The sequence below is a fragment of the Ictalurus punctatus genome, chromosome 3, assembly GCF_001660625.3.
Source record: "Ictalurus punctatus breed USDA103 chromosome 3, Coco_2.0, whole genome shotgun sequence".
Lineage (NCBI taxonomy): Eukaryota > Metazoa > Chordata > Actinopteri > Siluriformes > Ictaluridae > Ictalurus > Ictalurus punctatus.
Genome location: NC_030418.2, coordinates 25,313,750 through 25,331,060, shown reverse-complemented (window position 1 = coordinate 25,331,060; position 17,311 = coordinate 25,313,750). Strand labels below are relative to the sequence as shown.

Below are 17,311 nucleotides of genomic sequence, written 5' to 3'. Positions count from 1 at the left end.
ACAGGACCAGAGTTCAGAACATTCCTAGAATTTCCCCATCATCATACACATGAAGAGTTTAACAGTGGATTGTGGGTGAATTACATAAATCAGCCTCAGGCTTTCAGCAAGATTTAAGAATGTCATTACGGCCCAGATGTAAGAACGAAGAACGGCCCTTTTGCGCACTGGCAGAAAAGTGAGGAATAACAGCTGCACTTTAGAGATGAGTTGGAAAATCTGGAGTCAGTTGCTTCATTCCATTATCACTCTTCATGTCATTCTCTGGCATGCTATTGCCCTTGTTAGTGGAGTTAGTGACTTGCTTAGGAGAGTTAATGAGACAGAAGTGTGGATGTGTGCACATCAGTCGACAAATTCCAAATCTGAGTACTAAATTGAGAGCTAAGTGTGGTGCATACTAAGTAATGTTTATTGTTTCCCTGTATTCACTAGATTGCTATATAGCATGAGCATACCACATATTTACTAAGCAATAATTCATGGTTTTTAAGTTAATGCAAGTGTTTAGTCAGTGTCTGACACCACCACTGCAGCTCAGGTCACATTTAACATGTCACCCCTCCATTACAGGTCTGGTATCTCCCGACTCAGCAGGTTTATTTGGTCTGCCTGCTTGCACTCCCGCCAACGTCTCATTGGGTTGAAGTAGATGATGTGTAAAGAGATCTCACTTTCTATATATGTAAGGGATAATCCATGGCTAGGTGTGCATTACACAGTTTTAACGCACATAGTGGAGGCAAAGAACCACCCGAAGCGAAGCAGGGTTTATTAAAATGGCGTAACGCACACCTAGCTGTGGATTATCTTGCTTATACCAGGGTCACTTGCCAGCGTTGACGAGTTAAAGCTGTCATTGATGTTTGCCGTGCAAGATTTGACTGAAAAGATCAAAATAATGGTTCATTTTCGTTAGTTATTTTATATACGGGTTGATGGTTCTAGAATTCCGCCCACTCTAAATCATACACAGAGTTAAGGTAGTGCGATACGATTGATTTATTTATTTGAATGAATTGTGTGTGAATTACCCGCGTCTGTGCCGTGTCTCTACTAACAACGAAGCTGTGAGCTTAACCACTGTATGCAACTGTAACTGTATGTTAATTTCGATTCAACTGACTGGAACCACCTGTTTATACGGTTTAATAAATCGACGCTGTTGAATTCTCGAATCTGATTGGCTGACAGACGTTTTGAGGTCTGCAATTATTTTTCAGTAAACACACAGTTAAAGTAGTTCCAGTCAGGTCTTGATCACATTACAGTTTCATATCACTTCTCCAAGTTAACTGAAGTAACAGAAAAGTTAGCCTAGTGTCCACCACAGCATGTACATTTAACAACAAATAAAATGACCGACAATATCGATTTTCCAGAAATAAGTAAGTAATAATTCACCAGAGGTGGTAATGCGGCCACGAGGCGAAGCGGAGGCTTGAGCCATTGATGTGCAGTTATTGGAGAGAAAGCGAAAGCAAGAAACAAGAAAGAGAGAGCACAAGCGAGCACGTGTGATTGCAGTAATGAAACAGAAAAGCCAGCGAACAAGTGTCAATATTTATGTGTATATTCGTCCTATTTTCTGCTCTAATAAAAAATGAAATACCCTGTGAACAAATAGGCCTAGCAATATTTATTTATTTGTTTGTTTGTTTGTCCTATTTCTACATTCTCAGCATGAAATAAAGCAGTGAATTAGTGCTCGTTCTCCCTCTCCCTCTCTCCCCAATAATACATTAAGCCTCCGTTACTAGCACTAAAATGACGTTTTGGAATTAGCAACAGAGGCTTGAGATGAGATGTGTAATAAATTAGTTCCACGCACAAGAGCGTTTTAAGGATAAAACCTGACAAATGTCTTGAAATAAATCATCTGAACAATGTCTTGAGGTGTGGTAACTGTGGTATAAGCAGAATAATTGACTCCGGTCCATTGAATTAATTGAAAAAATGCATAATTTGCTAGTAATTCAATGGCCTATCGTCAGTTATTCCTTATTTAATGCACACCATCCAGCCAACCAGACATACCATGGTATAAATACTGTATATACGTACATGCCCTTTCTAATGGACAAGTGTGTTTTCATACACAGCTAGCAAACAGGGGCATTAGCTTTTAGTCCTCAAAGGTTATACATTAACTGTTGTTTCCACATCCAGGACATTATGCAAAAGGAAAAAGGTTGGCGTTTCAATCTGTTGTAATCTGATCAAATAGCAAGAAAGGAAGAGGAAACTCTAAATGAGTGTAGTCCCAGACCCCAAAGAGGAAATATCACTGACGCACCAGTGTTCAGCACATTCCCACATATATTTCAGGGAAATTTTGAGAATGTACACCAAGAACTGAATGTCTAATGAAACACTGAAGAGAACCACTTCCTGTTTTGCTCGTTGTGTTAACCCATAATCTCCAGTCTGGCATCCTGAATTAATTAATAATGTTGATATTGTAAAGGTCTGGAAAGGGGGGGGGGTTTACAAGAACCAAAAAAAAGAACCAGTGAAAGACGTTTTGCATTGGTCCTCTTCATCTCCCAATTTATTTTTTAATAAGAAAATCCAAATGTTCACTATGAGCATCTTTAAAGGCGTCTGGAAAGGCACTATATAAGGTTACAGTATTATTATGAATAAAGTAAATAACTGTGGAATTGCGCAATCAATGTAATTTACTATATTGTAGTAGATTTAAAAACTGCTTAATTTTCTTTCATCTAAGTAAGCAATAAAGCATGATGGGTCATGCCGTTATAGGAAAATAATCAATGACTGGGTGGTCTGATGTGTCTCATAAAGCAGAGTCACTGTTGATTATTTTCCTGTAACAGCTCGTCCCCAAATGTTTGTTCCTCTCTTACCACAGCAGTTTGCTACTGCTATATTTTTATTAAATTAAAGAATGATGTACATTTTGATGTACATGTACAATGATGTGCTTGTACAATGTACGCTTTCTACATTTATAGTTGCATTTAATGTTGTGGAACATCCATGAAACAAGTTAGCTCCTGCCATCATTTACATTGTAGCAGCTGTAAGACTGTTGGTTGCTCTTCTCTCTCTTTCTCTCTTGAAGTTAGTAAGAAAGAAAAACATGTTAAATAAACATCTCACAGAAAATCTGTTAAATTGTTCCTATAGAAATGATAATGTATTGAAATGAGTGCATTAATATAAACTTTGCAGATGGAACTATTAAGGGGCCATGCTGCTATAGAAAATTAATCAACACCACCTGACCATCAGAGTTCTGGTTTAAAAACAGAAAAAAATAGCTTGTGTCCAGTTTAGTTGGACTTTCCCCTCGTCACTTCAGCTGTCGACCTGGAGTGATTAACGCAGCCTGAGCCATTCAGCATGGTTTAAGAACATCTTCAAAATGACCCAGGGATAGACCAGTAGATCTGATGGCATCTTGGACAAAACGGAGCAATAAGAGTTGCACTGGAGATGTACTGGACAATCGAGAGAATCAGTTTCTCCATGGCCTTAGAGCCATTGCCGTGAGGTAATGCTGCTCGAGCCTGCTTACACTGCATTTCACTGCTGTCGTGTTGAAACTGTAAGTAACATTACATTCAGAGTCCGTTTGTTATTGATGCAACAATGGCTGTTCAATGCTGCAGGCTTTATTGCAGTTACAATGATTTTGATGTTCAGTAATGGTCGGCGAGCAGACGTGTGGTAAAACAGATTGTAGAAGGAATTTTTTGTTCTCCAGATGAAAAGGGAGGCATTTGCAGTCAGGAACATAAATAGAAGAGAGATTTTTATCTGTCAGTTAGGTGTTTATTTTCATCTGTCATTCTAGTCACAGGGGTTGTGATAGAAGGTTGTGAAAAACCTTGTTTGAGTTACAGTTGCCAGACTTTAGTCATCGGTTATTGTTAGTTCCAGAACAAACCCAGGTCTTAGGGCATTATTGAAGTCGTTTGTTTGTACCTGAGCAAATTCAACCTCAGACACTGATTATAATGTGTTATGATGATGTTGTAATGATGTACAGTGTCTGGACTTTTGTAGGCTGTCCTCTTCAGGGCTGTGCGAAGCGTTGAGTATTCGGAGATGCATTTCTTTTCACCATGATTATAAAGAGTTAGTGACCACTAACTATTGTGACTACAATGTTGTCTTATTCAAATATATATATGTCTTACATGAGTCGTTTTTAGAATATTCCTTTCACGTTACTGTTTTACATGTTATAGAACAGAGAGCGATTAACACGTCATTACGTCCCCACGCCACGCCGTCCGACGTTCCCTCCAGAATTTCACGCATCAACATACAGTTGGTCTTCGTTATGGTACCGTATACAGTTTTGGGTGTTTCATTTTTAATTTTACGAAAGCTTCAAGTGCGGTTAATTATTTGTCATGCTGTACGTGCAAACAGACGACTGCTTGAAGCCGTGGGCTGCGTCCCAAACCGCGTACTTACCTACTATATAGTAGCTGAAATACATGTCTTTCGCCTACTATATACAGTAGTAGGTAAGTATGCGGTTTCGGACGCAGCCACGCTCTCTCTGCCATCAAACAGTTGAGCACTGCCATGTGTGATCGTGTACTGTCACAAAATGCGGTGAAAACTCCCACACGACGTTAATAGTGTGATTTAAGATGTTTACATGTCTGTAATACACGTCGATAATGCGACTAAAATATGAATACTCCACACGACCTAATTCCATTTGTGTTTACTTCGAGTATGACTTTAGCTGGATTAAGGTCATCAATAATCACTATTTACATGGTAGTTTCTTAATCAGAGTATTGTCTTAATTGGGTTAATATTGAATTAATGTTGTCCATGTAAATGTACTGACTGTTGACTTTGTCAGCTTGAACCAGTCTGGCCATTCTCCTCTGACCTCTCTCATCATCAACACAGTATTTCCACCTGCAGATCGTCCACTTAATGGACCTGCGCTCCTGTTCATGTGATTGGCTGATTGATTAATTGCATGAATGAGCAGGGGTACAGGCATCTCTTTTGAAGTGGCCAATGAGTGTATGTGCTGTATAAGTTTGAATTTTATTTAAATCTCATAACACTTTTAGGACACTTTCTGTTGGCTTTAATATGTGGAAATTTTTATGATGAATTAAAAAAAGTCTATATTTATATCAATCCATCCATTTTCCATACCACTTATCCTGCACAGGGTCGCCTGGAACCTATCCCAGGGAACTCTGGGCACAAGGCGGGGGACACCTTGGATGGGGTGCCAATCCATCGCAGGGCACAATCACACACACATTTACACACCCATTCACATACTACAGACAATTTGGAAATGTCAGTCAACCTACAACCAGTGTCTTTGGACTGGAGGAGGAAACCAGAGTACCCGGAGGAAAGGGCAGGGCAGAGGTGGGATTCAAACCCCCAGCCCCGGCGGTGTAAGGGAAACCTGTTTTCCTAAATCAAGTGGACACAAAGATCATTTAATTTTAGGCCCTAATAAAGCTAAATACTACAGCCCTACTACAGAGTTTTTGTACAGGCTGGCAAACCAGAACTTGTTCCCACCCCCATTTGTATTGTTGATAAAATGCAGATAATATAAGAGACAGTTTAGCTTGCAGTATGTTGCACAAGAGAGCTGCGAGTGTCGCGTTAAAAGCTCGAATGTTCGAGGCTTCGTCTGCGTGAGTGCCTGTGTGTTGCAGTGGCCCAACTATGGATATTCACACAGGTGCATTATCGCCACCACTGTGTTTACATACAAGCCAGTCAGAGCCTGTTGAAGCTGCAGGCGTCTCTGTGAAAATCCCACAGGACTCCACAGGGTGTGTTGTTAACTCTGTCACTTGGCTGTGACAATAACTGCAAGGCAACAGCGCCGAGCTTTGAGGAGAGCGATCAATTGAACAACAAATCAAATATAGTGCAGTTTACTTTTGGAGCCCCAGAGCACTGTGTGTGTGAGAAAGAGAGAGAGAGAGGCAGAAGTTTATTCGTGCCTCTCTCTCTCTCTCTCTGGCTGTGATGGGGTTGGGGTGGCTTCTCTCTCTCTCTCTCTCTCTCTCTCTCTCTCTCTCTCTCTCTCTCTCTCTCTCTCTCTCTCTCTCTCTCTCTCTCTCTCTCTCTCTCTCTCTCTCTCTCTCTCTCTCTCTCTCTCTCTCTCTCTCTCTCTCTCTCTCTCTCTCTCTCTCTCTCTCTCTCTCTCTCTCTCTCTCTCTCTCTCTCTCTCTCTCTCTCTCTCTCTCTCTGGCTGTGATGGGGTTGGGGTGGCTGAGCCAGGCACAGAATGCATTCTCTGTCAAATTCCCAGCATTCTCCTCTCCATTGTCTGAGCTATGAAGCTCTCTTTATGCTTCGAAGTCCTATGCCTTTGCCTCAGCTGAATTATAATAAAGGCTTACTTGTACTCAACTTATGCCTCTGCCAATGTACAGTACAGGCATCGTCCGGAGACTTTCAGTAGCTGTTCTCCAACATACTCGCGCAATAATAATTCGCCAAACTAAAGATTTTTCAATCTGCCCTTTTTTTTTCTTTCTTTCTTTTTTTCTTTTTTTTTTTAACTTGCAGCTACTTTTAACTTAATCTTGTCGCTACACTTTTGTTGCCATGTCTATTTATGTCATGTACTGTATTTCCTTGAATTATGGGTGGATCTCGTTCTAACCCCTGCAGCTATCGGATGTGCTTCCTTGCACAACCAGTCAGCGTTTGCCTCATGAGCAGCATCACGTGATTTATAAGATTTCAGAGATGCACAAGTCTTTGCGATTCCCCCGTAAGCCCCTTCTTGTCAGGTTCCCTGAAAACACGTCTTCGTGTCTTCACGTCCTCTACAAGTGAAATGTTCAAGGAATTTTTACCCTATTTCTAAACGAGAGAGAAAACCAAGTTAATTGTGATGTCGCGTGTGTAAATTAGATGAGATATTTGAACGCTGACTTTGTAGTCTGTGTACATATGATCAAAAGAAAAAGGTTGAATAGTGTTAGACAGTGCTAGGAGTCAGGTAAGTGTTAAACTTTATAGTTAGAGTAAAGGAAATAAATGAGCAATGTGACAGCTTGCAAGTATTTTGGTATTTCGATTTGTTTTATCTACGTACTGACCGTTTTTGTCTTGTCTTGTGTTTCCTCAGGACGCATGGGTCTGAACTTTCACCACCCAGCAGCAGAACACATAATGCCACTGAGTGAGTGATTTGTGTTCATTCCCTTCATTCTGAATTATGCATGTGTACTGTCATTGTAATGCATTTTTATAGGATTCTTTAACGTCTGTGTGTATAGTTCTATGCACTCTTCTTAATGGCAAATACATATAAATGGGCATTTTTTTAAAAATGTCTGTCTATAAATACGGTTGGTGCACATTTTCCCATTGAGCTTCATAGAGTTATTCTTTAGAACAGCTGGCTGTAAGCCTGGCTCATTTTTGCCTGTCTGTTTGACCTTTACATAGCCTGAACTCCCGGTTGTGTGTCTCATAGTTCACAATACTGCCTTGTGGCTCGGAGTACTTAAAGAGTGCTAGTGCCAGCTGAGCAGGGCCGTGTGGAGCCTGCCCTCATGAGCACTGAAATAACAGCCTCGAAACACTATATATCCTTGCTGTCCCCTTTAGCAGGTGCCTCGTTGCCACAGGGGGCATCCAGAGAGGGACGCTGCCTTAAGCGTTTGGGACGGTTCCAATAGAATAGCTGGTTTTGATCAACACACCCTTGTGTGCTCGACATACATTTTAGCATGGGGTGTGAATGTTTGATGGTGCCTGAGGCACCCAGTAGGTGTCTGCTGTTTTCTGTCAGTTAGTATTGCGTGTGCATGTATGTCTCAGTCAGGCAGAGTGGATGGAGGACATTTTTGTGGCCTGGTGCTGCATCCATCTGGTTTAGTGGGTAAGCAGAGAGCCAACTCGTTTCCTCCCACCACCATGCCTTCGGAAGGCCCCTTACTGAAGATTTCCGAGGGAATACTGACTAACGGACATGCTGGTTGTGGACCAGTGTGGGTCATTTCTAAATGTATTGCTATAATGTAGGGCTGTACTTTTATAGGCAAAATTATCCCTAGGCTTGTCAAATCAGGGTTAGTGTGGCTGCGGATTTTCATTCCTGTCAAGCAGGAGCTCGCATGTAATCTACTTCTATAATGGTCTGATGAGTTTCTGCTTGGTTAGAATGAAAACCTGCAACCGCACATTCCCTTAAGGACATTGTAGATAATGTTGGACGCTCCAGTGTGTTTCTCATATTCTCACAAAGATTTTAATAATTCAGGGTATCCAAAAGATCTCCATACATAGGGGACTGTGTTTGCCAGCGCCACGTCGGTTGTGACTTCGTCAGTGGATGTTCGTGGATGTCTACTTCCGAGTCGAGCCGTAAAAACTTCCAGAATGCGTTAGTAAGTTTGGTAACAGTATTGTGGGTGTTGTGCTCGCCATGTCTCCTGTTAAAGTCCATCGAAAGCTTGCGAGAGCTTCCCGATCCTGCCATGAGTATGAGTTCGATAAAGAATTATACACCAAGTATGAAACATTTTGGAAGACATTTTGTTGTGTTAATTTCCCCTATGTATGGAGACTTTTGGGACACCCTCTAATATGTGTTTTTGAATTTTTTTTAAATGATAAAGTTGGGACACATTTTTAAGTCTGAACACCTTGTAATGTCTGTCCTAGTACTTTTCTTTATTGGTGAGATAGCACTATCAGGGGTACATTTAAATTATTTCTTAAAATGTATTTATTTATTTTTAACCATTAGTTTGTATTTTTCATCTGGGAAGGTGCAGTTGGTGTACCTTAAATGAACTTTTTGGGGTAAAGCTTCAAAGATCCATCGGTGGTCCTGTGTAATGGGACACTGTCTGGGCATGATGTGCTGGATTTTTTTTTTTTTTTTTAAAAAGGAAAAAGAACTACATCTTAATATTTTAACATCATGATTATTTATACATTAGCTAAAAAGCCATTTTATAGTCTAGTAAGGGGGAAATAATTAAACGGGTGAATACTCTTGCACAGTACTAGTGCGATATTACCAGCCTCCATAAGAGTTATCAGTGCGCCAAGTAGAATTTCTAGAGCTCTCAAGGTAGTATGTGTTCAAAAAGGCCTTCCTACAATTACACCGTGACTTGCAGTGTCATCGTTGTTAAAACTGTGCCAAGATCTACCTCGGCACTTGGTATTCAACAGAGATCGTTTTTTCTCATGAGTCCTCTTAAATAACCACTGCAGTTATTCTCACAGAGATAAGCTCACCAGTCGGTTGTCTTAACCTTCTACCAATTGCCCCAAAGCAAATTCCACTTTATGAAACACTTAAACTTTGGGCCATATCCCCCCACTCTCTCACACTCATTGGCTTGGCTAATATTGTTTCACAAGACACATATCTCTTAGTCTCTCTCTCTCATCTTCCTCTTGTTGCTAGGCAGTCTAGACTCCCTGACCTCTTCTCATCAGGCGGCGTATGTCTGCTCTTAGCAGCTAAACCCACACAGACATTTTAAATGAAAAAGGCCTAAATGTGGGATGCTCCAGTCTGGAGTAAATATTGTCCTCCTGCAGGGAGAATGCCACACAATTGGGCGATGTTGGAGGCCTTGCTTTGAGGACGGGGTGTTATAAAGAAACATGCTGAGAGACTCTTTAGCTCATTGGAGGGTCTGTTATGCAAGAGTCAGCGTGAAATTTATTCAGCCTTCCTACCAGACTCTAACAGGATGATGTGATCGACACTATTCTGCTGCTCTGGGGTTTAGAACCTGTGCAGAAATAACCTATGCACTATTAACAAGCTACTAGATAGTAGGAAGTACTACCTAGTGTCACAGCTCTAAGTACAACGGTGTTTGTTATTCCCTGTTACGCAGGACGACAATGCCAAAATCTATTTAGTGTAACTGTGTGAAACATATACACAACAAGCAACCCAAAAAGTGTCAACTCAGCCCAGAGCACAACGGCTCAACCACCGGCATTCTCACAGAATTTGCAAAATTTTCTGAAATGCAAATCAACCCGTGGGAGCGTGTGTATGGTTTCGCCTGTTCGGCAGGAGCACACAAGTTCCAAACCAGCAATTCGAGCCATGGCCTAGAGTCCAAGAGAGCATAGCTCTCTGGGTGACAACGATAACCTTGTTCTCTCCCATGTCGAGCAATATAGGCACGTACCACGTGGGTCCATCTCTCTCAGAGGAATCTTGTGTTAGCCTTCACACTTCAGGGGCGGTCACGCTACACTTTTCGTTCCATTGACTTCCATTCATACGCATGCGAATGCTGGAGACTGGAAACGCAAGCTTCGTGCCAAAGACGTTTGGCTTTTCGCTGCATTCCAAAGTTGGAGTTTGGTGAACCCTGACCTGCGAACTCGTATCACGTGAAGACGTGTGGCCAGTAGAAGATCGACACGACACGTCACGGCATGACTTCTTCAGAAGGATTATAGCGGTGTCGCACTGTCCCGTTTTATACAACAGCTTTTAAAATAATATCAAATCGACATCGAAAGATGAGCTGCCTAGCTTGCGGTGTCGCTGCATACAGGAACAGGATCAGGCGTGTGATGTCATATTCGGTTGCTGCACATATTTGCAGCGGTGTCTGAAGAAATTTCGGATGCTGAAAGTCTAGTGTGATCGCCGCTTTCCACTTTGGTAGCTTCCATGTAATGTAATAGGACAGGCTGTGCTTCTGGGAGAGAAATAAATCCTCAAATCCTGATATCATCACTAGACAAGTCTTCAGCTGTTTCGATTGTTTAGAATAAAAAGTATTTGCCAGATTAATTCATGTAAAACTATAGCTAAATATAGCTTCTAAATAGAATGCTGCTTCAGTTTTAGATCGCTCCCTTATAGAAGTCTCTGTTCTTCACAGAGAAAAACATGCATCATGTACCATCACCAACCCTGCGTTCACACTGGCAACTGACAAGTTACACGTATCGCTTGTAATTTGTCACTCATCGGCGTACAATACGAAATGAATGACTGCCTGTTGCTTTGTCGCTTGCTAATGTGAACATACTCGCCCCATGCATTTAGTTCGTTTAGTCATTCTTTTTGTATTAATCAGGAATTTAATATTCAGTGCATAATAATAATGTTTTGTTTAGGGCAAATTTGTTCCTTTTATTACAGGTTGGCATTTGGGTTAACATTGTTTCTCCCTCTTTTTTTTTTCTTTTTTTCTTTTTCTTCTTGTGTAGACTCAGTGTTAAGTGTATGCATGAAGTCACATGGTATAACATGGATTATGGGCTATGGTCAGAGTGAATAAGGGGGAATAGTGCTTTGTTTTATATAATGCTTGCACAACCATCCAGGAGTAAAAGAAAACAAAATTATACATGCTCTCGGTATAGGATGCATGGCATTCTCTCTCGCCCCTGTCAATCACAGTGCCACTAGCCAGTTGTGGGCGTCTGTGAGCTCACGTATGCGTAAATGGGTAGATAGCGCTTTCCTCATAACATTCCTGAGATACCTTTTCAGTTCATAAGGTAATTATAGATAATTATCCAGCCGTACTTTTGCCAAGCTGAGCCTGAGCTCATCCCAAGAGTGTGTGTGTGTGTGTGTGTGTGTGTGTGTGTGTGTGTGTGTGTGTGTGTGTGTGTGTGTGTGTGTGTGTGTGTGTGTGTGTGTGTGTGTGTGTGTGTGTGTGTGGACTGACTGACTGAGCCAAAAATGATAGAGCTGTGTTAGGGCCTGTGCTCTCACACTGTTGCCTTAGTGACTGTTCTCAATGTCTGCCCACAAAACCCATGTCTCTGTTTCTCTCCCTCTCCTCTCTGTCTGTCTGTTTTCTTTTTCTCCATCGTTCCTTCTCTGATCCCTCTTTCTCTCCTCCCCCCACTCCCTGTATGTCGTCCCCCCCCCCTCTGTGCCCCCCGAACAGCCAGGAGTTATGGTCGCAGAAGAGGTAACACTCTGCCTTCTCTTCTCTCCTCTTTGTATCTGCCTCATCTTGCTATGTTTTGGATGATGTCTTATTAATTCATGCCCTTCTCTGGATGATAGATTTCAATATCATCAATACATATAATCATGTTTGTGGGAAGGAAACTTTAACCGTTCGTTTCCTAACATGGGGCTTGAGTGTTATATTTCCTGGTTTTGTGTTTTGTTTTTCCTTTCTAAGAGGAGAAAATTGCTGGAAAATCATCTTACTTATTTGCCTTAGTCATTGTGTTTTTCATGCTTGACAAAGTGCTTTGTGATTAGTCCTAATGGCCTCCGCAACACACACACACACACTCACACACACACACAAGGCTAAGTAATGATACCAACTTGATAAATCATGGGCCTCTTTTATCAATCTTTTACTACTGTTGTGCGTAAATGCCAAACGGTGCTAAAAAAAAGTTTTGAAAACACCGATTTTCTTATTCAAGTGCATATGTTGATGAATGCCAATCCCCTGTAAACTACCAGATGCATTCACTACACAGTTGATTTGTGTTTCCCGATGCCCACTAAACTCCAGAAAAGGCAACGCTTACAGAACTGAAAGGATGAGTGAACGGCAAAAAATGATGGTAATAAAAAAAAATAATAAAATGTAAACTATGTGGCCAAAAGTTTATGGACTCCTGACCATAACACTCGTGTGCTTTTAGAATATTCCATTCCAGGCTTAGTCCTCCTTTGCTGTTCTAATAACCTCCACTCAAAACAGCGCCGTCTTTCAGATGAGGTGTCAAACCGAGGTTATGTGGTCATCTTTTGTTCAAAACAAAATACTCTACTCTCGTGGATATCAAACAATCGCAAACACAACACAGGTTTAGAGAATTTTTGTGAATTATTTATTTATTTATTTTTGAACAAAAGATCAAAAGGTTAAGCAATAAAGATACATTTTTCACAGCCTTCTTTGCTCATATTTACCAAGGGTGCCAATATTAGTGGAGGGCACTGTACATTGCCCAGGTGATCTGTTGCCAACAAGTCCATTGCGCACCCTCGGCCAGAAATCCCTCGCACCCTCCCTGATGCCATGTTTAACAAGTAGGAGGGTGTTGTAGGAAGTGGATAGTCTGCAGCACACTAGGGATCATGTGACACATTGCAGCTTAAGACATGCCAGTTCGGTCACTTATCCGTCACTTAGTGCTGGCTCGAACAGAGTTGTGAAGGAGCAGATTTATACGCTGAGCCGTTGCAATATGTCCTCCTTTATACCAGTGGCATTTCTTCTTAATTGAATGACTGGTTTTATCTGTCTTCATTTCTAGATTTACTGTGGCATGTTCTCTTTAAATTAGTAGGATATGAATGTTTTTTTAAAATCTGAAATTATGTGATTTTCCTGAATATATTTTTTTGTATGTGTGTTTGTGTAAATGCTCCTACGACCACAAATAAATCTCTTCGTATCCAGCTTGATAAGTGAGGCCCATTGTTAGTACTTTTGACTGATTATTAGCTTTATTTTCTGTTGTTAAAAAATGTATTATATTAAATGTTCAAAATATCAAAACTAGGGCTACAGGATATGGGCAAACAATAGCATGTTGTGATTATATTATAATCCTTAATAGAATGATTATTTGCATATTGTTGTATTTCAAAGGCTAGTGATTAAATGATGCATTGTGTTGGCCCTAATTGAAAATACCATATTGCCTACCATATATACACACACACACGTAAAAAGTAAGTCACATGTTGAAGCTTGGCCATCTATGTTGATCATGAAAAAGCACACTGACTTGACTGGTTTTCATCCTAAAATGCTTAAAGTACTTGGAAAAGTGATGCTAAATGTCTGCCGTTTAGTCTACATCACGCAACCGTTTTGAAGAACTTAGCAATAAATATACATTCCAAATTTCTATCATACTGCACTGTATGTCTGTGTGTCTTTGGTTTTATTTTTTGACAGTTCTCTCTTAGCTGTGCTTTTTTTCTCCGATTGGATTTGTGTAAAAAAAAAAAATTAAAAAATAAAATAAAAATGTGCTTTTAACCAGCACTGCAGTGTTAATCAACTCATGGCATAACCCAGTTTCCCAGCCCGCTGTGTAATTTTCCTGCTCGCTGAGAACTCTGATGTCATGTTCAGAGACTGAAAGCTAGCAGTCCTAAATGCAAAGCAAATAAATCGAATCCAAAGTAATTCAGCACACTGGCGTCTCATGCTGCTACAGCAGGGTCGTGTGTGTCATTTAATTTCACTATATTAATGCATTTTTCTGGAAAGACATTAGCGCTTTATAGCTCTTTTCTTCCCGTTTTGTTTGTTTAATGAACTAACTTCAAATGAGATGAATAACCCCAATGTACTCCTTCTCTTTTTCTGACTCTATTTTCTACTCTCACATTCTTTCATCCCCTTTTGTGCTGTCTGTCCTTCTTTCTGTCTCTCTTTCTCTGTGTGTATAGGTCGCTCATCACTGTTTCCTTTCGAGGATGGCTTTTTGGATGATGCTCATGGAGATCAGTCTCTAACTCCAGGGCTGAACTCCCCTACTCGCTGTCAGAACGGTGAGAGGATGGAGCGTTACTCCAGAAAGGTCTTTGTTGGTGGACTGCCTCCAGACATCGATGAAGGTATTCAGCATACAAACCACTGTTATGCCATGTAAAATAAGGTACTCATCTGGGATACTCAAATAAATGGCATTTTTTCCCTTTGAAAACGATTGAAAATTATTTATTCAGGCCTCGAGTTAAAAGAGGATCGAGCTTTTACATAGACTTAATTTTGTCGCTCATGAAACTCTTCAGTCTTTTAGGATGTCAAATCCTAAACTCTGATTAGACTGTCTGTGTTTTTCTTTCTAGGATGTCTATTTTTTTATGTATATAAATCAAATTCGTTATGAAGTCGTTACGGCGTTTTTTGTTTTTTTTTTCCTCTGAAGTGCGCTGCAAAATTTATCTGATCAAAATCTTATCAAGGAAAAGAAAGATAATCTCAACCTAGTGTGCCTACATAGGGGAAAACCCCATAAGAACCAGCTGACCAGCATTGACTAGCGAAAGAGGCTATTACGTTATTAGGTTGGGAGTTGCATACCATGACTGTTTTTACTCTTTAAAGAAAGTCCACAGATCTTGTAACTAGATAATTGTCACCCAGATGAGAAAAAAACTTTCCCCTTTTGAGTCTGGTTCCTCTCAAGGTTTCTTCCTCTTATCACCTCAGGGATTACAGTGACGATGTCCACTGTTAAAAGTGCTAAATAAATAAAATTGAATTGAACTGGCTGTTTCTCATTCACACCTCCTCACCAGCAGGGGACATAAGAATCACCTAAATCCCTTCTTGTAGGCAGAGACGTTGTAACAAAGTCACAAAGTGACTGTATGCAACAGTATTTGCAATAGTTGGATTCAGCTAACTCAATACTGAGGGAGATGGGATTCCTTCCATTCAACCCTTTCCCACCTATTATACGCCTTTCAAAGTCTCCTGCTAATTCTTTCCACCTTGCAGAGAATTCAGCAAATACACTAACAACTATGCCCCAAGCTGGCAGCCAGACCTTGCTTTTCATTAGTGGTCAGAACACCTTGGCGACTCTGTCCCCAAGTAGATCTGCTGTACCAAAAGGGACAGAGATTTGACACCCATATCAGGGTCACCTGTGCCTGTAGTGCCTAATCGGCACTGAGGCGCTCCTGTGAATGCACAACTGTGTACTTTCTCAAGATTCTACAAGGTCATCCTTATTATTAGCATCAGTGCAGCAGTCATCTCTGAACACCTTTCCAGTTCGATTCCTCATGGAATTGATCACCAAGGTTACAACCAGGTTACAATAACCACAGCTGCATACGTGGCTAGCATTTCTTTGTCTTTTCTGAAGGTTGAAACTGTCTCATACTGAACTGGTAGACACTGATAAATAATATACTAATATACTACAGTTTCTCCAACAGTCTCGTACAGAGAAATCAGGTTGTTATTAAACATGCATCCCGCATGTTGGACTTTGATCAGAGTGGCTAGAACAGGTCTAACGCATGCCAGCGTCCCAGACATGGCTTTAGAAGAACCAATCGTTACTTTTTGACAAATGGGCTTTGTCCTAAATTCTCCTTTTACTTTTCCCCTTCACACAGATGAGATCACCAATAGTTTCCGTCGCTATGGACACCTGGTGGTGGACTGGCCCCATAAAGCAGAAAGCAAGTCCTACTTTCCTCCTAAAGGTAAGAACAGTGATACAAGACTGAAGCTTACTGTCCTTCAACAACACCCACCAGAGCTTAAGGTCTCCCTGCTTAATGTCACAGATGCTGAAATCCCTCAATTATGTTTGACTATAGCCATTATATCTTGCCTTCCCTGCACACTGCTATGCACCAGACCATTACACTGCTACCAATTTAGATTTTTTACCAACGGAGCCTGCCATCCCTCTACAACAAAGATTCCCAGCTCTGGTCCTGGAGTACCCCCTGTCTTGAACATTTGAATGTTTTTTCTCTATCACACCCAATTCAACTCAGGAATGACCGCTGAATAGTTGTATCAGGTGTGTTAGTGGAGAGAAAACTGTACCTTTTTAGGGTTTGGAACCTGTGCTCTACACCATTCATTGTCCACCATAGCTTTTTGCCCCCTGCATGGATATCTTGCCTTCCCTCCCCTCTATATTTTTACCCATCACCATCCACCATACCAGTACACTGTTACCCACTAGAGCCTATCATCCCTACACTGTTACCTACCAGAGCCTACCACCGCTCTACATTCTTACCCTCGATAGCTTTTTGTTCCCATTCACAGTTCCCATACACACACTAGAGCCTACCATCTCTCTACATCCTTACCCAACAGAGCTGACCATCCCTCTACATCCTTACCCACCAGAGCTTAATATCTCTCTACATCCTTACCCACCAGAGCTTAATATCCCTCTACATCCTTACCCACCAGAGCTTAATATCTCTCTACATCCTTACCCACCAGAGCTTACCATCCCTCTACATCCTTACCCACCAGAGCTTACCATCCCTCTACATCCTTACCCACCAGAGCTTAATATCTCTCTACATCCTTACCCACCAGAGCTTACCATCCCTCTACATCCTTACCCACCAGAGCTTACCATCCCTCTACATCCTTACCCACCAGAGCTTAATATCTCTCTACATCCTTACCCACCAGAGCTTAATATCCCTCTACATCCTTACCCACCAGAGCTTAATATCTCTCTACATCCTTACCCACCAGAGCTTAATATCCCTCTACATCCTTACCCACCAGAGCTTAATATCTCTCTACATCCTTACCCACCAGAGCTTACCATCCCTCTACATCCTTACCTACCAGAGCTTACCATCCCTCTACAG

General features: G+C 41.2%; 1 protein-coding gene across 7 annotated transcripts in view; it reads left to right on the top strand.

Moving 5' to 3' along the window:
• cpeb3 (cytoplasmic polyadenylation element binding protein 3) overlaps positions 1-17,311 on the top strand; it is a 61,284-nt gene that overhangs the window by 25,086 nt on the left and 18,887 nt on the right. For 5 of the 7 annotated variants that reach the window (XM_017463643.3, XM_017463645.3, XM_017463647.3 and 2 more), the window contains exons 4-7: positions 7,121-7,174; positions 11,898-11,921; positions 14,390-14,557; positions 16,076-16,165. In XM_017463643.3, coding sequence (XP_017319132.2) covers positions 7,121-7,174; positions 11,898-11,921; positions 14,390-14,557; positions 16,076-16,165 — 336 coding nt within the window. The remainder of the gene's footprint in view (positions 1-7,120; positions 7,175-11,897; positions 11,922-14,389; positions 14,558-16,075; positions 16,166-17,311) is intronic. The other 2 variants (XM_017463644.3, XM_053679799.1) reach the window with 1 other exon arrangement.